Genomic DNA, 22,170 nt, shown 5'->3' on the forward strand with positions numbered 1-22,170 from the left:
CTGTTAGCACTAAAATTGTGTTAAAGTGACTTCAACCCTGTTAAGATTAAGAAACTTGCCTATTCCTAGACTATGCAGTCTGACCTGCAACACTTCTGAAGTGTGATCACTCTAATCACCTTACGTACAAAAGAATAAGACCACTTGGCGCTTTTCAGTCTAAAGGAGAAAGAATTAAGAGAAAATTCATCATCTCTCAATACATTTAGATACTGCTGGTCAACAAAGTGACTAAATTTGCCAGTGTAAAAGAAGTTTGTGTATTATTGAAATGCAGGAATTATATCAACTTTGATCCAAAGTGCATGTCAACCACCTTAAGAAGTCTTAAATTTCAATGCTGCACTTTTAACAAAGTGATGCATTCATCTTAACTAAAAGAGCAGTTATGCTACACAAACATTTTTCTTTGGCAAATTTCTAAAAGGTGATTGTGGAAAAGAGCGACCTCCGAGTTATTCTTTAGACACTGGGACATAAGATACAGGGTTCGGTGATCTATTTGAATTTCTAAGCAAGCACACAATTCACGTGAAGCATCTAGACCTTCAGTTTGCAGTCACTGAATTATGTGAGGCCAGACAAACACGTCCGGAAGTGTCAGTATCGTGTATCATATCAACCACAAGTTCAGATTTAACCCAGATTAGATGTGAGCGCAAGATGGTGTTTTAAACTCCAGCTGATTTAGCGGAAAGAGATAGCTGGCCATCCACAAACTAGTAAAGCAAGCAAATATTAAAGCTTGCAGAGACAAGGTACTGGAATCAGAAAAAGTATATTAGCTTATTCCGAACTACTTAATTCTATACAGTATGACTTCCCCAGAACTCAACGTGATACTAAACAGTTTGATGGAATTCCTTGAGAAGATTAGATTAATAGTCCCATCATCCCCGAAGAGGGAGAAACGGAGATAAGGAAGGAAAATTCAATCCCTAAGGCTGGATAATTCAATCCCTTGCATCTGATCCCACTCCTGCAAGGCTTCAAAGTAAGCTTCCAAACTTGACTTGCAATTTTTTGCAATAGATAAACCACACTGGTATTTTGTGGTTTTCCTGATCTGCAAAGATTGTTCACATATTTAAGACAGGTACTATACACAAAACTTTCTAAACAAAAAAACATATGACTAATATTTGGTAAAGCAACCACCCACTTACTTTCACCTCACTTCTTCAAGACTTTGGAAAGCACTGTGAAGGAGAAATTCAGAAGGCAATGAAAACTGTTAAAATGTAACACTGATTCTGCAAATTCATTTGGCATTTTCTTTTTATTTTTTTTTTTTTTAAGACAAATTGTGGGAGATATCTATGAGTTCAGAACTGGACTGACCACAGCTAGGTGTAAGCTAATTGTTACTTGAAATTAAACTACAATTAATGAAAAACTAAGATTACCACAGCGTACAGAACTGCCATTTCAGAAAAAGCTGATGGAGTTTAAGACTAGACAGACAAGTTATGAGGACTAAAGAGGTCTGCTACAGAAACAGGGGGGAAGTGTTCTGGAAGTTCTAAATGGTCACTGGACAACTACGGGCCATAACATGATGCTTTTATGAAAAAGTCCAGGACAATACTTGAGCAAATCATGTGTTTATGTTAGACATAAATTGCTCACTTCAATTATCAACAAATTCAGTCATGCAATGCTGAAGCAAGATGAAGCCAACTGTTCAGTTCAATTACAATGACCCAGAGCAGCTACCTGATGCAATCTGTATCACAGCCCCAAAGACATCTCTACAGCACAACGGAGTGGCAATGCTGTCTGGTAACTGCATTAACTAACTATGCTGCTTGCAGAAACAATTGCTAACTATGCTGCTTGCAAAAACTAACATGAAAATGTGTACCAGTGCTCTTAGAAAAACACAAGCTGACTAAGAGAACTTTGTTTACTTAATCCTGCAAAACTGAGCCTAACAGGATGTGACTCCTTATAATGTTTTTTGGTTTTTCTTTTCTTTCTAGGATGCTCATAACAAGTTGCTGAGCCTCATCTTTAAAAATCTGTACCACTTTGTGACACAACATCCCAGTTCTCAAACCTGCCTACTGTCCAGCCCCACAAATGCTAGACAACCCCCTCCTTTCCCCTCTGTATCCTCTCTGCAAGAATCATAGAATCATTAAGGTTGGAAAAGAACCAAGATCTTCAAGCCCAACCATCAGCCCAACGTCACCATGTCTACTAAAGCATGCCTTGAAGTGCCACATCTACATGCTTTCTGAACACCTCCAGGGATGGTGACTCCATCACTTCCCTGGGCAACCTGTTCCAATGCTTCACCACTCTTTCAGTAATTAATTTTCCTACTAACCAATCTAAACTTCCCTTGATGCAACTTGAGGCCATTTCCTCTCATCCTATCACTTGTTACTTGGGAGAAGAGATCAACACCTGCCTCTCTACAACCTCCTTTCAGGTAGTTTTAAAAAGCAGTAAGGTCACCCCTCAGCCTCTTCTCCAGACTAAACAGAAGAGCCAATACCCTTCACCTTACCATGCCAAAAAGCTTATAAAAGGCCCTTAGGGGAAGGCATCATGGAGTTGTGCAGGGCAAATTAAAGAGTTGGCATAAGGTCAAATAAAACCTGACCACAGAGGAAAGCGAGGCTAGAAACTAAAGGTGTTTTTATAATGAGAGAACTGCGGTTTTGGAACAGCCTTCTAGTAAAGGCTGCTGGAGTCACATTTTGTGAACAGTGACAATAACACCAAGAAAAAAACACCCACAAAGGCAAGTGTTGTAGGTACCTTTGGATAGGTAAACAACATAACTAAGCCAGTTAAAGAGTCCCTGGCAATGACGTCCTGGTACAGCTATGCTGCGCAAGGTCACCTCTTCAGAGGAATATCAAATTTAGACATGATGCTGAACAGCCATTGCATTTTATACACATGTGAACAACTCTGGATCCAATCTAATTACAACTGATTAAACCATATCAAAGCAAAATCACCTCATTGATTTCTTTCTAATCTCAGGATTGCAATGGTTTTTATCTGATTAACAACCCCAAAAGGAAAAAGGACATTAAACAGTGATTATTTAGAGTTATGTGTCTGGAACATAAAGAGAATCGTATCTTTCCCAAACTAAGGCTGAAGTCCAAACTATTCAAATTAATCAGAGCTATCCTAAGGCACTTCCTCTGTCACGTGTCATCATTAACACATATTAACTTGTGGAATTCAAAAATCAGCAGCTATTTGGGAGAAGGAAGGGAAAGTACAGACAGCATTGCTCCCAGGCAGAAAGCTACTGGCAAAACATCACCCTGATTAGGAAAGCCATATTCCTGCAGATTTCCTGTGTATTTACAGACAAGTGTGTCATTGCACCAAAGAAAATACTTATCTTGTTAGAAGAAATCTGAGAGCCAGAATACTAGATGATTACTGTGCTTACCAAAAGCAGCAATTTTTTTCCTAATGAGGAAGTTGCAGATAAATCAGGCCCTTTTTTGCTTTGCTTTGCTTTCCTCTCCCAAGGAGCTTTCTTTCACGCAAGCAGACTTGCCATAACACAGAACTGGCACCCCTGCAATATCCTACAGACCCCAAGCACACAGGAGTAAATACATTTCACTGCAAAGAGTTTCAGAGTCTGAGAAGCAGATAAGAGTTGTCCATTTTCTTCTCGCTCCAGATCATGGCTCCCCATTAAAGCCTAAGAGCACTTCAGACACTATTCTTTGACACAGGCTTACAGAGGGACAACACGTAGAAGCGGCAGAATGCTTTTCCTCTAGTAAAGGTAACTTCTCATTTGACAGTAAAGCCCTTGACGACAGTGAATCTCTTCTATGGTTTTTAAAACATTAAATAGTATTTTTTCCTCAAACACCAATAGTCTTATTTTGTACCTAAAGCACACAGGAGTATAAAAAAATGATAGTCAATTTTTAGAATTAGCCAAATACTACCAAAATAACTATTATCAATCATAAATGGAAGCCACGGGTTTGCCATCTTTCTACATCAAACAGCAAGAAAGAGAAGGAGTATGTCCCAGCCTCCTATGTCCTTTCTGCCTTCAGGCTACTAAGAAAAGCAAAGGCAGCAAATCTAAAATACAGCTCCAGTGGACTCTATCAGAAAAAAACATGAGGAGGTGCATATGAAATATCCTGCACAACAGATGCAGACAATTCACCCAGAGGTGAACGCTGCTTGATTTTGAAAGAAGAGGACTTCCTTCAGCAAAGGAACACAGAGTAACAGAGCTGTAGGGCCTAGAAAACACCAAGATCATCTGAGAGACAGACTTTCACCGAATTTATTGAGAACAAGTCATCCCCTCTATTCCTGCCTCAGAAATTGACACCTGTGAAATACATCAAGAGGTGGAAGTAATACACATAGTGTACAAGTCTTCAGTAAAGGCTATGACCCAAGTGTTCCATGGCTCTAAGCACTAAACCCATTCCATTCAAACTGAGGGTAACAGGGCTCAGCTGTAACACTGCTCTTTAGTTTCCGATTTAGCTGTTCTTTATTCAGTGTCCTACAGTTTTAATCCTCTAAACACTGTACTGAAAAGGCTCCTATTTCCTTTCAACAGCTATATGTACGTGTACATACACACTGTGTATACACATACATAGACAGAGGCTGAAGTCTTGGACTTTTTCCTACTTCAATAACGACAGAAATTAATGTTACAAACAATTTATTTACCAAGGTCTTGAATCAAGGTTCTTTAAACAAATTTGTGTTTTTAATCGTAGAACCATTTCTCAGATAACAGGTTATGAATACAAGTATGAAAACACTACCCTACTGCCTCATTTTGGCTTACTTCTACTTGCATTTCCCTTGATAATTATTATAAAACAAAAGAATGCTCATGCTATAGTTTCATATCCAGGAATAAATTAAAAATCACAGGAACACTACACACACTTTCAAAAGAAGCCACTAACAAAAACTGACAGTGATGTTTTAAAGCAGTAATCCACTTTCCCCAGCAACTAAGAGGCAGGATTCAACCTCACAGTAACTCAATGTCAGCAACGCCTCTGAAGTACTAATTTCAAAATTTATTATAATAAAGATTGTCTTCTAGTATAAAATCCCAAGTTACGAGGCATAAGTCTCACAGCCCAGAAGGCCAACCATATCCTGGGCTCATCGAGAGAAGCATGGCCAGCAAGCCAAGGGAGCAAATCGTCCCTCTCTACTCTGCTCTTGTGACACCCCCACACGGACTACTGTGTCCAGTTCTGGAATCCCCAACATAAGAAGAATATGGAACTGTTCGAATGGGTCCAGAGAAGGGCCATGAAGATGATCAGAGGGCTGGAGCACCTCCCATATGAGGACAGGCTGAGAGAGTTCAGGTTGTTCAGCCTGGAGAAGAGAAGGCTCTGGGGAGACCTTATAGCAACATTACAGTACCTGAAGGGGCTACAGGAAAGCTGGGGAGGGACTGTTTACAAAGGCTTGGAGTGACAGGATAAGGGAGAATGACTTTAAATTGGAAGGGGGGCAAGATTTAGATTAGACTTTAGGAAGAAATTCTTTGCGATAAGAGTGGTGAGGCACTGGCACAGGTTGCCCAGGGAAGCTGTGGATGCCCCATCCCTGGAGGTGTTCAAGGCTAGGTTGGATGGGGCTGTGAGCAGCCTGGTCTGGTGGGAGGTGTCCCTGCCCATGGCAGGGGGGATGGCACTGGATGGGCTTTAAGGTCCCTTCCAACCCATTCTATGAAGCAAATTAAATTCACCTTAATTTTTTCCAAAACGCACCTGCTTAAATCCAAAAGCCTTCAGATAACCATTAGTGTTCCAGCTGATGTTTTATTTTTTTTAACTGGAAAGCATGTTCCAGGAGGCAAGACAAACAAAACACTGGTGAAAGACTTTGAACTGATATCAGTGAAGAATTAAGTGATCAGTGAATAGATGCTTTCTAATTTTCTTGTCTATTATTGTAAGACTTGTCCTCTTTACCTTGAGTTTTTCTATAAAGAGGTCAAGTTCAAGTTGGCCTCTTCACTAAAATGTTTGCAGCTGAATGATCTGCCCCTAATTATTTTCGATGAGATTTTTTTTCTCTAGTAAATATTCAGAGAAGTAAATAAAAAGTAGTGGTTTGAGTAACAATTAACAAAAACATTAAAACTCCGTGCAGTTCATAACCTATGGAGAGTCCTGTGAAAGACCTGAACAGCAAGACTTCTTTTCTAGAGTGTGATTTACAGCAACTAGATTAAGCATAAAAGGGACAAAATAACCTATCTTTTCATTCACACATATTTGACAACCAAAAATAGTATGTTACTAACAACTTTAATAAACAGCAACATCAGATGACTGAACATCTTGAAAGCTAACTTCTTTTCAGAGTTTACTTACTTGTGCTGTCTGTTTGTAGCCCACCTCACTGGTCTTGGGGCACAGTTCCACATCACGTTGCCCCTAATTAAGCCACTTACAAATCTTCTCCTTCCAACTAGTTTACTGTCTCATTCTGCTCACACAACTGTTAGTGGGAGTAACTATACTAGTTTAGGTGATGTCACTTAGAAGTTATCAACCTTATAGTAGGATTGGACCTACAGTTGCATGAGCAAAACTGCAATGCAGTCTTATAAGGAGTCAGAACTGGCCATTTTATTACAGAATGACACCCAGGCGAGTAAAAGTTAACAATTTTAGATGAAATTAGCAACAGCACTGGGCTCCAAAACTTCCATATTAATTATAAGCTTTACATTATCAATTTTGTGTCGGGAGGTAACTACAACATATTCAATTCAAAGCAAATGTAGAAAAAAGTCAGTTATGTCACCAATCATGAAAAATACCTGTATTCAGTACTGTTCTGATACACACCTTGAAGAAACCACAATGAAGGACAGAACTGGTGGACACAGTGATAAGTACCATACACCCATTTATTATCAGTTGTTCTGTAAAGGGAAAGTGAACTTTACAAACTAAGTCCTCTAAAGTAACTAAACGTATGGAAGAGGATATCCCACTGATACGGCCTGTGCTTTCCAAAAGACTTCTGTAAGGTTCTTCTTAGCCTTTCATGACAAATATCTAAATATTGCAAAAACGTGACTAAACGTATGGCCAATTCTCTCAGCAGAAGGAAATTGCCAGGAGTTCTGCAGGAATCTGTGTTGGAACCACAACACAGTCCTCTAATAAGTAACCTTGGTAAATCAGTGAGCAGTCAAATCAAGCTTCTAGACATTAACTTATTCTGGGTAACAAGACGTGGGGGGAGAGTAAACTGAACAATTGCAAAGATCAACCAAGTATACTCTAGATTGGTGTATGAATTTCAGCAACAGGGACTATCCTAATGTTTTATATATAAGGATGAGCTTAGAGCTCAGTATTACTTCAGCAATGAGATCTTGGTGTTGTAAGAAACTGTTCTGTGAAAAACCCAGCTGAGCACTCAATAGTTATAAACGCAAAGCAAATGTTTTGAGAATTTCTGTTAGGAAAGGAAGAAAACATTATTTCATCACATAAGCTATGAATACATACAAGCTTGAGTAGGATGCACAGTCCCGGTCCCCATCTCAAAGAGGGTCAACTATAAAACGTTCATTTAAGGTTAAATAAGGGCCATTGAACACACGAGAAGATTTACGTTAAAAATATAGTCTTTGGGCTGGGAGAGAGAAAAGTGCATGAAGAGGTAGAGGTTGTAAAAAACCTGACAGCCAGGGCAGGATTGAATGTTTACTGCTTCCTCCAGTACAGCAATTAAGGTTGCCAAATAAAATCAGAAGCAGGCGCAAAAAAAAAAAAAGGTAATTATTTGCACTATGGGCAGCAGAGCTGGTGAACTTCTTGCCATAGCATGGTATAGACGCTATGCTAAAAGGGAATCACTGAACAGATAACCATTGTAAACTGGGAGAATATACAGAGGAAGCATTTACATTTGTCCTGTTATTCCCTCCTTGAGGCACAAACTTTGGCAGTATGTAAAGATGACACCTGACCTGACCCAGTATACCCACTCTTTCATTTCTTAAAAAAGCTGATGGTATTTGAACTTTACCGGTGAGGCTTTGTAGAAGTCACAACGCTAGCAAATACCCTAGTTTCAAATAATTCAAACAGCCAACCCAGATAAAGTCGTATTTTGAATGTAAAATGAATCACTTTCAATAGATACATTTAGAATGCTTAAGTTATTTTTGTACAAGGGAAATATTAAGTGAGAATCTGCAAATCTCTTCAACAGTCTAAAATTCTACATTTAAATTGCTGGAGACATCTTTTTGCTCAGGAAAGAAATTAAGTACCCATTTTGGGCCTTCCCCTACTACTGATATGGTCCAAACAGCACAACCTCTCTCACCATGAAATAGACACAGAAGGTATCAGGTCCTGTCAGGTCCTGCCTAACAACTGTGGGAAAGGACCACCAGGAGAAGGCAGCACCACAGGGTGGAAGGACACTGCAGCAGCCCCAGTCTAGGTATCAAAATGCTGCAGATCTGCACCCTTCTTTACAAGCGTGAATTTGAGGGCAGAAAAAATACAACAGTCCAAACAAGCAAAAACCACACAAAAAGCAAACACCAAAACCACCAAACCCCAAATTCTCACTTTGGAATCACTGTTGATCCCATCTCTCATCAATTACTTAGCTCCTCTCAAGTTCCTGTTCCTGCTGCAAGAAATGGTTTCATGAGCAGTTAAACCAAACTGAACCATCACACTCTACCCTTGAATGTCAGGTTAAATAGCACTGACTCTAATACGTACCCTGTAAATCCTGGTACTTCAGTGGCATCTACACAGTAGTCAAGATATTCCAGCAGCAAGTAGAAAATTAAGAACAAGGTATATAATACAACTTTTACAATGCTGTTTTCATAAGTTTCCATAACAGAAGATGAATTTTAAAAATAAACAGCTTTGTTTTCGTGTTCATGTAATGAGAGATGAAGTTCTTGTAATAGCTTTATATTAATACTGAAAAGCTTTTTATTGTAAGTGTTCTGGACAGCCTCAAAGCTACCTAAATAACGTCTAATACAGAGTTATTAATTTTACTTCACTGCTAGGAACCTACAATTCTTACAAGATTATAATATTTAAAAATTCCATTAAAAAACATGCCTTTTTTTCCAAAAAACAGAGCAGTTTAGTTAACACTGTCCAAACACTGTTTTGAAAAGCAGTTTGAGATAATGAATAGGCATTACTGATGACATCTCATTATGTTTGCCTTTTTCTTTAAATGTTTCTCAAAAAAACATACTGCTTCAAAACAACAATATAGTAAAAAACTAACAATACAGTGGAAATACAACCATTATATCCTATTCTATTCTCCCTTTTAATAGTCACCTAATAAGCTATATTTTTCTGAACTTGAAATGGTTCAAGTTAACCATAGTACACTCAATCTCTCAGTATTTAGAAAAAAAAATCAATTTGTATGCAACAATAGCTCTTAAATGCATAACTGAGTTTCATTGACTCTCCTCGCACTTCCTGACACAATGCCTGAAGGTTATATTAACAGGAAAGGACAAGCATATGCAGGCACAAGATGCTTATATTCACAGATAAAGTTTTCACGCCTACACCCGTTCACCACATAAGCATTATCAATGAGCACAGCATCCTGTGTTTTTATCCTATCCTTTTCTCCTGACCTTCACCAGCATCCTGCAAATGTATCCCATACTACTGAAATGCTACTGAGGTAAGGTTAATGAGATTTCAATGGGCTGTGAGCATGGACAGGGGTCACAGTCAATCCGCTTCAACCAATCTTATCTCACCTGAGGATCAGAAGCAGCCCAGAACAATTCTACCCAGGAGTGGGAGCAGCAGTATGAGGTAGTAGAGAAATGTCCTTCCTTTCCCCCAGCTCCTCTAAGGTACAAGCACTCATTACTCCATTATCGATAAAACTGAAGAAACACTGCCTGCGTTCTCTATGTTAACTTGAATCACATCCAAGCAGACTCACTGTTTGTCCTTAAAGAGCCAAATAAATTCTATACCCTCAGTTCCTCTACTTCCATCTTAAATTTGAATGACAACCTTGAGATCTACAGACAGAAAATGCACCAAAAAATTAGAGAAACCTTTACATTTACACTATTATACATGGATATCCATCACAGCAGGCAGATACATAGAAAAGTATGGTTCCTAACATAGTAAACCTTTACAGAGGTACTTTCTCAGGACTTCTATTCAAGGTTTTGAACGCAGCTGCCAAGCACTACCTATTCACAAGAACGCGTGACTACAGGAACACGCGAGAGTGACTGTTCATAAAGGCTTGTGGTGACAGGACAAGGGGCAATGTGTATCAACTGGGGACAGGCAGATTTAGACTAGATATTAGGAAGAATTTCTTCACCATGAGAGTGGTGAGACACTGGCACATGTTGCCCAGGGACGCTGTGGCTGCCCCGTCCCGGGAGGTGTTCAAGGCCAGGTTGGATGGCACCTTGGGCAGCCTGATCCAGTGGGAGGTGCCCCTGCCCATGGCAGGGAGGTTGGAACTGGATAGGCTTTAAGGTCCCTTCCAACCCTAACTATTCTATGATTCTATCTACAGCAGAAAGCAAAAATTCTACTGTTTCAAATACAGTAAAAACCAAAATAGCATTGTCACCATTGTATTCTATTCTCTTTCAATAATCACCTAATATGCTATATTGAAGTATTTCTGTACTTTGCCCAGACTCAATACAAAAAGGCTGGACTAGAACAAGGGTTCTCAAACTGCTTACGCTACTTCTAGACGCATGGTGTCTTCAAAATTTGCAGGGAATAGCCTCATTTAACCAGATTCTTTAAAATATTTTCTTTGTACTAGCCCCGTGTTTTTCAAGCAAACTTAAGCTACAACTCAGAAACAGAAACATTTAGGAGGGAAGGGTGCAGGGGAAGCAGGTTAGTGAGTAACAGGACTAAATACAGCTGGAAAGGGAGGGGACTGAAAACAAAATAAAATAAAATCCCATACTTAATTTCTATCCCAATGAAAGTAAACTGAACAGCTGTTAACCATTTCATATCAATATTTTTTCTTAGATAAGAAAAATGCAGCACCTGTTTTTTTCCTTGCCTCGGTAGGTTTTTCTGTTCTTACACTTCAAGAAGAAAGATCTATGTCCTCTACGTCCCAAGAAGAATAGCTCCTACAACCTCTTTTCTCTAAGAGAAGAGTCTACAAGAGAAAACCTTTACTAACATTATCCTTGCATTCACAGCTATTGTTCTTTATGTTTGCTTGTTTGTTTTGAACCATTTTCAACACCTTGTTTTGTTCAAGTTAATGCAAAAGACTTGGTATAGAGATTTCTTCTATTCCCAGCAGCTTTCTAGCACATTATGAATAACCAGTGCCCTAAACCAGGATAATTTATTTAACGCAGACCTAAATGAAGTAAAAAATTAGACAGAACGACAAGTTTTCATTGAAAGATGTACTTAAAGCACATCATCTCTGATCACCTGTTTCAGCACAACCTCATAATTTCATGTCTCAATTCAGCAGCACAGGCATAAGTCAAAAAGTACACGAAGTTCTGTAAACCCATCAGCACTGTGTGACAACTGGCACATTATTCAACTAAGTTCATTCACCTCTTGCAACTCCATTTCCTTTCTAGACGCTGATGTTTAATCCACACAAGCCCACAGCGAAACTGGTTCAAGTCCACCAACATAAAGATACTTTGATGGGCACTCAACCACTCCTAACTGCCAAGAGAAAAATATCTTTTCAACTGTAACCATTAATATTTCGAAAAACTTAAAAATTGTCATTTCAGAAAATACTTTTTAATTAAGCGAGTTTCTTCCAGTTCTCCACATTGTTCAGGTGCTCTATTTGGCACAAGGGAGGAGGAGAAATACAAGATGTGCTCTGCTAAAGCATTGCTACCTTGAAGCAGTTATGACACTAGCCCAAGACACAAAGTTGAACAATTAACCTTTTACAAGAGCCTTATTAGCTCTACAATGAACACCTAAGAAATGAAGTTATTGGGACAAATCTGTTTTACAAAGTCAATTACCTGCTTGTTTGGTTTATCAAAGCTGAGGTAATGAAATTATAGGACGACTACCACACCACAGCAAAACTCTCCAATATATTCATAAGCATTGATCCCTACTGCAGGCTGTAGCAACACTTCATGTGGACTCGCAGCAAATGCCTAGAGAAAGAAGGTTTAGACACTCAGGAAACAAAAGCAGTTCAGACTTTACTAAGGACTTGAAAGACTCAAGTTGTTAAGTCACACTGTTCAAGACAGCAGTATTGAAAAATCCTTTCAAAGTATATTTTTAAAAGAACTAAAAGCAAAAATCTTAATTGCTTGCCAAAAAAATGTCCCGCTAAAAAACTGACATCAGGTAACGCATTTTGAGTTTTCTCTAAGTAGCAAAACAATACAGACATATTCTTAATTACCAGTATTCACTACGGCAAGAACAAATCTTTCTATTATTTGCTCTGCGGGCATTTACTGCAAACCACAGCACAGAACAAATCCTTGAATCTTACACATTGTCAATTCTCTGACTTTTGGTGCTAAACGTCACTTGCAGAGTCATGAACATTTTGCACTCACATTCTGTGTGTTCCCCCTCCATGATACTCTCTACTCTACCAAGTACCAGCAATCTCTGCCTGTGCATCTGCAGAAGAAAAGAGTGGGCATCAAAGGCTCAACCTCACCGCTATAGTGCTGCACTCTTGCTTCAGACTAGTTACAGTTTGCTGTCACAAAACAGTGAGGCTGAAGCACATCTTCCAATCTAGTTTCTGCCAAAAAAATGAACCTGCTCTGTATCTTTCAGGTGCTCTGGTTCGCACTGCAGAAGGGTCTTGTAGCGAGGAGGACAGGCATGTGATTTCCTTCCCAGAAGTACACTCCAATTCAGCCTTCTCACTCCCAGCAGGCTCTACAGCAGTTGGAGCTGGAACAGCTACCTAGTCCACTTGGACATCATCAACTGCCCAGGGAGCTCTACACTGGATTCTCTAGCACAAGTAGGACAAAACAATTCCAGAACAGAAACATTAGTTGGTCCTGCACAGAGAGAGCCCCAGCCTTGGTAGAGCTTATTAAGTTGGGCCCAGTACCACACCTCACTGGTTGGAAAACCTGCTCTAAATTAGTATCAAAATCAATACCTCTTATCAAAGTCCAGATATTCCTGCTCACTACATGAATCAGAAGCTAGCAGTACTGGAAAACAACTTCTGAAGACAGGTCTTACCTTACCTTCCAAAACTATACATACGTTTCAGTGAACTACTCTGAAAACAAGAAGTCACAGCTAAACAATTAGTACTTTGCATCCTCACAAGGTTTTGATTTATTCGTGAAATCCAGTTCAAGTGCTGGAACAGGTATGGTTGAATACATACAAAGCTGTGTGAAGACTATTCAGAGGATTTTGCTGGAAAGGAGTCACACAAGAACCAAACACTTAAACAACCAACACACCACAATGATGCATGGGAGTGCTCCAATAGTCCTGAATGCAATCTGCACAACATAAACTCTTTATTTGAAAAGAGTCTGCAGAACAGAACACAACACAACCAGAACATGGTAGCCATGCTATCAAACCATATGCTAAACACTGGACTAGACTCACCTTTTAAAATCCATTAAGACAATTATGAGGCAGAAGCCATTCATTTCCATTCATTGCCATGCCTGGCAATTTTCACCTAGTTGACCCATTGTTGTACCAACAGCATAATAATAAAATTTACTTTGTGTTTTGGAAAGTAAGGTTAGATACAACTTTGTACGAATCTAGCACTAACTGCAGAATGATTTACAGGAGGACCTCCACACACAGCACTAGCAAGAGGGAAAGAAATGAGTCACGTTCAATGGCAGGCCTACTTGGAAACTGGGTACCATCCATACAGCCATATTGCAAAGTTAGGCTTCCATTTTCTGCCATTCTATAAGGATATCTGAAGTGCAAATATAGAACTAGTAAAGTCTTCCCAGGTTTGACAGTATTTCAGCAGCTTTTCCTGCTTCTGTTAGCCCCTTCAAACTAAAGTCAATAGCACCAAGCATCAATGCTGGCTATACCATTCTGCTCAGCATCTCATCTAAGTCACATCCATTTTCCCCAGAAGCAGCTGCTAAGAACTACAAAGGAAGCAAAACATTATTCAAGAGAAAGAAAAATTTTCTTCCCTATTGCTTCCCACTTTTCTCCAGAACAAAAATAAAGTTTGCGGAAAGGTTACAGAAGTACAGTTCTCTTCTGTCTCCAATTTCCCACTCCTTCAACATGACCCAAAGATTACAAAATACCTTCAACAACAGTAATACCTCCCTCTTGCAACTGTCAGAACTATGCAAGACATGGCAGAGAAAGCCTTCCTTGCAACAGAAGGGACTAATTCTTCAGTGGTGCAACAGGTAGTAGTACCTGGACAGCAGTGATCAGTCCCTCAAAGAGGTTCTCTAGCCAGTGCCCTGTCGGAAGCCCCAAGCATGTTTCTCATCAACCAAGATTGCAAACAGCAGTGATTCACCACCCAAGTAGCCCTTGTTCCATCAATACTTTTCTACTTACTCCTTAGGAGAGGCTACAGGAATAAGATTTAATTGTTGAGTATTTCTTTCACATATAAAACTAAGTTAAACAGAACCATTTAAAATAGAATACAAAAACACTACATAACCATCAGACAATACACAAAACATGCAGTAAACAAAAGGGATTTTTCTCAAACAGCAAAACACAAGTGTTCTTAAGAGGCCAGTAGGTTCAGCGATGGGATTCAGCATCAAGCACATCCGTTTTACTGAACATTTACCATCCCGCCTTTAAACTCAATTTCTACAGCCTTTTCCACTGCAGTTAAAAACGTGTTCCTGGCAGCCTATATACCAAAACGCCTTCTCTCTCTCTAAGAACAGGGGGATGCAGGAAAGACAAAGAGGGAAATGACTGTGGAAATGAAACCTGGAAGTACTCAGAGAAACTTTCTAACATTGTTTGGGTGACAAAACGTCACCCCATAGGGTGGAACAGAAACACAGCGCCGAGGACACCGCATGACTTACAGTGGGAAAAAGAATTAAAGCCCCATTTTCACGCCGGCCGTGACCTTACAACAAAGAGAAGCAGAGCCTGGTAACTTTTCCCCTTTGGCGTCAACTCCAGGACAACGTTCAATAGTTTATTCTTTTCCCACGATGAAAATTTAGGTCATACGCCCCGAAACACCAAGGAAGGCAGAAGGGACGGGGTGGAGAAGGGGGGAAGAAAAATCCAACCAACTCCCGAACCGCAACCCCGGACCCCGGCGCAGCAATGACTCTGCAGGAGGAGCGGTGCGGTCGGACAGGAGGGCTCCGACCCTCCCATTCCCCTCGGAGCCCACGAACGGGTCACCCTGCGAGCCCGGTGCCCCCCCAACCCCCCCCCGGGGCCGCTGAATGGACTCGCCCCGCGAGTCTGGTTGCCCCCACTCTTGCCTCCCACCACCCCCCCCACCAGGGGTCGCTGAATGGGTCACGCCGCGAGCCCGGTGCCCCCCGGCCGCTAAATGGACTCACACTGTGAGTCCGGTTACCCCCACTCCTGCCTCCCCCACCCCGCGCCCACGAATGGACCGTCCCGCAGCCGCGGCGGGCGGTGCGGGCCCAGCGCGGTGCCGGGAACGGAGGTGGGGGCAGCACCAGGGGCCAGGGCCGCTCACCGGCGTGCTGGTCCCGCGGCCACAGGTAGTAGGTGGCGGGGATGACGATAAGCCCCACGAAGCTGGTGAGGAAGTAGAAGAACGTGTTGCCGCTGTCGTCGTACTGGAACTGCTGCCCCGCCATGGCCGCTCGGCGCCGCCCGCCTTTGCCTTGCCTGCGCCCCTCCTCCTCCTCCTCCTCCTCCTCGCCGCCGCCGCCGGCCGCCCGGCCTCGCCGTCCCGCCTCGCGCGGGGCCGAGCCAGCCGCTCCGGGATCCCGCGAGAACGGGCGCTCTCCCGCCCCTGGAGCGGCGCGGCCGCGGAAGGAGACGTGTCACCCGGCAGCCACCATCGCCGCGCGGCGTCACCAGCCGCCCCACCCCCCGGCCTGTCACGTGACCCGGCCCCCGCCCCGCCCTCCGCCGCGCCGCTTGTCACGTGACAGGCACCCACCACCCCGCGCGGGGCCGGGGCGGCAGCGCGGGAGGGCGCAGGGGAAACGGAGTTCGAAGCTCGTCCGGTTCCAGCCCCCCTGACATGAGCAGGGACACCTCCCACTGACCAGGCTGCTCAGAGGCTCATCCAACCTGGCCTTGAACACCTCCAGGGATGGGGCAGCCACAGCTTCCCTGGGCAACCTGTGCCAGGGCCTCACTGCCCTTATCGCAAAGATATCCTCAAGTCTAATCTAAATCTTCCCCCCCCTTCCAATTTAAAGCCATTCCCCCTTATCCTATCACCCCAAGCCTTTGTAAACAGTCTCTCCCCAGCTTTCCTGTAGCCCTTTCAGGTACTGGAAGGTCGCTATAAGGTCTCCTCGGAGCCTTCTCCAGGCTGAACAAGCCCAAATCTCTCAGCCTGTCCTCATACGGGAGGTGCTCCAGCCCCCGGATCATCTTCGTAGCCCTCCTCTAGGCATTCCAACAGTTCCATATCCTTATGTTGGGGATTCCAGAACTGGACACAATATTGGAGATGAGGTCTCACAAGAGAGGAATAGAGGGGCAGAATCACCTCCCTTAACCTGCTGGCTGCGCTTCTTTTGATGCAGCCCAGGATATGATCAGCCTTCTGGGATGCGAGCGCACATTTATGCCCCGTCCCTGGGGATGTTCAAGGCCAGGTTGGATGGAGCCTTGGGCAGCTTGATCTAGTGGGACATGTCCCTGCTTCTTGATGCCATTGGTTTTGAGCCCAGCTAAGGGTTTTTTATCAGTTGTTGGGACCATCACTCCTTTGGCCTGTTGGATCGTGAGGGGGTTTTCTGTGACTTCTGTTGACCTGGTGAGGTAGTCCCAGAGAGCTGCTTTTGGCCTCATCCTGTCTCTGCTTTCCACTTGCCAGCTTGTTGAGCTATTAGCCAAGAGCCACTGGAAAAGAGGTTCTGAGAAAAATTATTCCTGCTGTTGAGCTCTGGTAGTGCAGGGCTCCCCAGCCAGGAGGCAGGCTGCGGATGGTGTTATGGAAATTAACACATGCCAGCCACCATAACAGGGTTTAACTCGAGGTAACTGCTGAATCAATAAGCTAAAAAGAGATTCTTTTATAGAGTCCTTTTTATTAATAGCACTACTCCTCAAGCTGCGTGCTTCCAAAGAAGGACTCCAAACAGAGAGATCCCTGGGCAGTTACACCCTTACCATCTAAGTTCCTCGGTCCTCACATGACAGTTCGGACCAATAGCAGTATTAAGGTCTGGGGTCTTCTTGCTTTTTATTGGTTTCATTTGCTTGGTGTTTAGCTACTAAGTGGTTCCCTATTAAGTGGTCATCTTATACAATATACAGTATCCTGTTTCACTTCCTCTAGGTTGGTTTTGGCAGATTCTGTGGTTAGATGTGTAATATATTGTAATACATTTGTTACAGTTTGAATACTGCAGTCTGTAGGCTTTGTTCACTGTAGCTCTTAGTGTTTAAGCTGCCAGTGCCGGGCTTGGGCTATCTTTTTTCTACAACAGTCCTCCCTTTGTTTTTATTAACATTCTTGTTATCATTTGGGAGCAGAATATTTGTAGCCTCTAAGGTGTAAGCACAGTTGAGTAGAGCAAATGCTACAACACTGAATACAAAAAAAACCAGTCTTGCAAAGATCGTTATAAAAAATAATAACCCATACAGAATTCATTTAGGAGCCTGAGCTCCTAAATGGGGTACTTGGGAGGTGAACCAAGACCATACTCCATGGAATCCTGCTGGAGTGTTGTCCACTTGCACTTTATGCTTTCATTTTACTTGTTCCTACAACATCCAGACATCAGCGGAAATCCTTCCACTCTGGTCAACGTGCATCGAACAACTAGTATTAATACAATTATACACATTCTCCCTTGTGAAGCTAACAAATTGTCTAATGACTTTCTATTTTGCAGTATAATTTTGGAGGGTTGCGAAATGTCTTCTTGTAATGCCGTAATTGTGTCAGCAATATTATTGCCAAGAATTTCAGTTGCTGCTGAAATGCTAACTAAAGCCTCTTCTCATTCACCTACTCCCAAACAGGGAAGAAACTATCTAGCAAAGGAGCGCAATGCAGTCAGCCTTACTACTAGTGGATTATTATGTGTGGTCCTATGAACAAATGTTTGTAACCATAATCATAGAATCATAAAAGACCAAGTTGGAAGGGACCTCAAGGACGATCTGGTCCAACCTTTCTTGGCAAAAACATAGATAAGGTGGCCTGGCACCCTGTCCAGCTGAATCTTAAAAGTGTCTGGTGTTGGGGAATCCATCACTTCCCTGGGGAGATTATTCCAATGGCTGATTTTTCTCATTGTGAAAAATTTTCCTCTTGTGTCCAATTGGAATCTCCGCAGGAGTAACTGGTACCCATTACCCTTCATCTTTTCCATGTGAGTCCTTGTAGAAAGGGAGCCTCCATCTTCTCTGTAGCTGTCCTTTAAATACTGGAACAAGGTGATAAGGTCTCCCCTAAGCCTTCTTTTCTCAAGGCTGAACAAACCCCGTTCTCTCAGCCTTTCTTCATACGGCAGGCTCCCCAGTCCTTTGATCATCTTTGTGGCCCTCCTCTGGACCCTCTCCAGCCTGTCCACATATTTTTTTTGTATAGTGGGTACCAAAACTGGACACTGTTCCAGGTGTGGCCCAACAAGCAAAGAGTAGAGTGGGATAATCATCTTCTTATCTCTGTTGGTGCAACATAGCATCCTGTTGTCTGTCTTTGCCATAGTAGCACACTGTTTACTTATATTGAGCTTGTTGTCCATCAGGACACCCAGATCCCTTTTCACAGAGCAGCTCCCTATCCAGATGGATCCCAGACTGTGCTGCACTCCTGGATCATGTTTTCCCAGGTGCAAGACATTATATTTGTCCTTGTTGAACTTCATAAGGTTCTTGTTAGCCCACTCTTCCAGCCTGTCTAGGTCTTCCTGCAAGGTGGCTCTCCCTTTTGAAGTGTCTGCTTCCCCACTCAGTTTGCTATCGTCAGCAAACTTCATCAGGATATACTAGATCCCATCATGCAGATCACTTATGAAGATATTGAACAGCATAGGCCCAATATTGATCCATGGGGGACCCTACTTGTGACAAGTTTCTGTTTTGATCCTGATTCTATAATCAAATTGGAGAACATAGAAATATTAGGAGTAACATCTCCTAAGGTACAAGTTTCTGACCAATTTCCTGGTAATGTTTTGTGAGCTTTTTTACCACATATCTCAAACCACCCTTCCCCCTCATGTATAAGCTAAGGTGTATTGGAAAAGTCCCCAAGTAATCCCACTATTCCTGTTTTCACTGTTTGGTTATAATCATTAAAGGTTCCCACAAGGGTAGTACCATTGTACAGGAGCTTCAGATGACTGTGGAGAGCCTGACATTTTACACACGTTGCAGATTTGCTCTTTGCCCCTGGCATAAGCAACTCCCATCCCTGTGAACCCACGTGGTCTCAATGGAAAGTAGTTGTTTGATACAGGGATCCCTAACAGGAGAGTGCTTGAGGTAAGAACTGGACTGTGGTTTGTGACAAGTTAAAACAGAGGTTTTCTCTCAACTCATAATGGGACTGTACAGACTTTGATATTCCCTTTACTTGTGTAATAAGCACAATGGGTGTTAGTAACTTCACCCATAAAATCTCCATAAACTCTCCTATAAGAGTAGTGTATATATACCAAGAGGGGTAAACCCCCTTATTATGGTCTCAGATGATCTACTTAACCAGGTGGCTAGGGAGTCCTGCATTCCAATAGCTCTGGAAAAGAAACAAAAGTGACATGAATTCACAACTCCTTTGGATGTTCACATGATTTCAGTCTCCAAAGTATTGATCATGATATATTCTTCTCTCACTGGTCATTGTTCATCTACTAAATGATCCTCAGGTAATCATTTAATGTGTGAGTGGTGGGTCCATTCTTCCCTGTAACCTTCACAGCAAAGTAAGAACCTAGTAAGACAGTACACAGCCCCTTCCATCTGGATTCTGATTTAGATTTATAGGCCAATACCTTTATTAAACTTTATCCCCAGACTGCAAATCATGTACCTGTATCTCTGGAGGGGTGGGTTGGTACTATTGAGCATTCTCCGTTTTAGTTAAAACTTTCTTGTAAATTTAGAACATAGTGTGTTCAGCGTTCACCTCCATTCGAGAGGCTACTTTCAGCTGGGATATAAGTTCCTGATACGGCTCAATGTCTCCCAAAAAGAACTTCAGCAGGCAATAGTCCTAGGGGGTGCCTTGGGGCATTCTGAATGTCCAATAGGGCTAAATTTAATGCTTCTGACCATTTTAATCCTGTACGCATCCAAATTTTGGCTCTTCTCTCTTGAATAGTTTGATTTATTCTTTCTACTTGGCCAGATGCTTGAGGGTGATAAGGAGTGTGCAATCTTTCCTCTGTCTCTAAACTCTTATAATAACAGTCTGCCTGTTGATTATTTCTGCAGTGAAATGTAGCCCTCTGTCTGACACAATAGTCTGGTACTCCATACCTAGGAATAATTTCTTTAAGGAGAGCTTTTATTACTCCTCCAGCGTCTGCTTTTCTTGTTGGAAAAGCCTCTACCCATCTTGATAATTGGTCTGCTGTCACTAGAAAATGTTTGTATCCACACACTGCAGCCATATCAGCACAACCTATTTGTAGTCTTGGGAATGGGAAAAATGCACATGGTTGATTTCCCAATTCATGCACAGATTTTATATTTGAGAATTTTTGACAGGTAGGACAGGTATCGATAATTCATTTAATGGCTGCATGGACACACAGGGCTGCCCATACTTGCTGTACTTGATTAGACACTGCTTCCATTTCTCCATGAGCTTTATTGTGGAACCATCTAGCTACAGTCATCTGTTATTTCTTTGATAAGACAGGTTTCCCCCCCTATTGTTCATATTCCATCTTCATCTTCCACTGTTTCCTGCTTTTTCCACTGTTCCTTTCCTTCTCTTGTCACATCTGATTGGCTTAATCCTTTTGGATGATCAACATCAGGCCACAAGTTCTTATCTGAAGTAACTGCCATAATCTTCACTGCAGGTTGATGAGCTATGACTTTCACTGCTGCACCAGCTAAGGCGTTCCCTTTGCTGATTACAACTCTGTCCCTAGTAAGAGCTGGACAGTGAGCCACAGCGATTTCTTTGGAAAGATGAATTGCATCAAACAAGCCTCAAATTTCTGTTCCATTAGCCATAGCTTTACCCAAAAAGATAAGAAACCCCCTTTATTTCCAGAATATGCCTATTTCATGGCATATGCCAAAGGAATATCTTCAGTGGTAGCTTGCTTTCCTCCTCCCAGGCAAGCTGCTCAGGGTAATGCAATTAACTGTGCCCCTTGATCACTAACCATTGCTGGAAGAGGTCTGGCATCTACAGCCTGTCTTTGGTCTGCAATTGTATAGACAGTCTTTCATTGTCCATGCAAATAGCACAAATATCCATCTGTGAATAAAACAAGATCTGGGATTTGTAAGCGGAGGTCTGTGAGATCTGCTCATGGTTTACTAATAGTCTGGATTACCGTGTCACTTCAGTGATGCCCTTCCATTTCTGCAGGTATTGGTAATTGTTTTGCCAGATTCAATATATTACACCTCTTCAGAGTCACATTATCTGCATTTAAAAGGATTAGTTGATGTGCACATTAGGAAGGCAAAGCTTGTGTCACATATTGCTTGAGATGTAATTGAACTTCATGGGGTGCACAGATTATAAATGGATGCCCTAAAACTAAAGATCAACTTCTTTCCACTATTGTAACTGCCACTGTCACTGACCTAGACCATGTTGGAGCTGGGCCTATAGGCCAACTGTCCACTCCATGAGACAGCTCCCCATAGAGGACAACTCCATGCAGGGACAACTCTAACCCTAAACCTAAGCCTAAGCCTGAGTCTAAGCCTAACCATAAGGCTAACTCTAATGGCTCCCCATGGACAGCTGTCCCCGCAGAGAGTTGTCCTGCAGAGAGCTGGCTGAAGGGAG

The 22,170-nt window shown here is 42.2% G+C and overlaps 1 protein-coding gene across 1 annotated transcript in view; it reads right to left on the reverse strand.

The window, feature by feature from the left end:
- The window catches only part of SEC63 (SEC63 homolog, protein translocation regulator), a 56,894-nt gene extending 41,030 nt beyond the window's left edge, over positions 1–15,864 (reverse strand). Inside the window, exon 1 of the mRNA XM_069851691.1 lies at positions 15,724–15,864. Coding sequence (XP_069707792.1) covers positions 15,724–15,847 — 124 coding nt within the window. The 5' untranslated portion in view covers positions 15,848–15,864. The remainder of the gene's footprint in view (positions 1–15,723) is intronic.
- Between the last annotated feature and the right edge of the window lie 6,306 nt (positions 15,865–22,170).

The sequence above is a fragment of the Phaenicophaeus curvirostris genome, chromosome 2 (assembly GCF_032191515.1).
Source record: "Phaenicophaeus curvirostris isolate KB17595 chromosome 2, BPBGC_Pcur_1.0, whole genome shotgun sequence".
Taxonomy (NCBI): domain Eukaryota; kingdom Metazoa; phylum Chordata; class Aves; order Cuculiformes; family Cuculidae; genus Phaenicophaeus; species Phaenicophaeus curvirostris.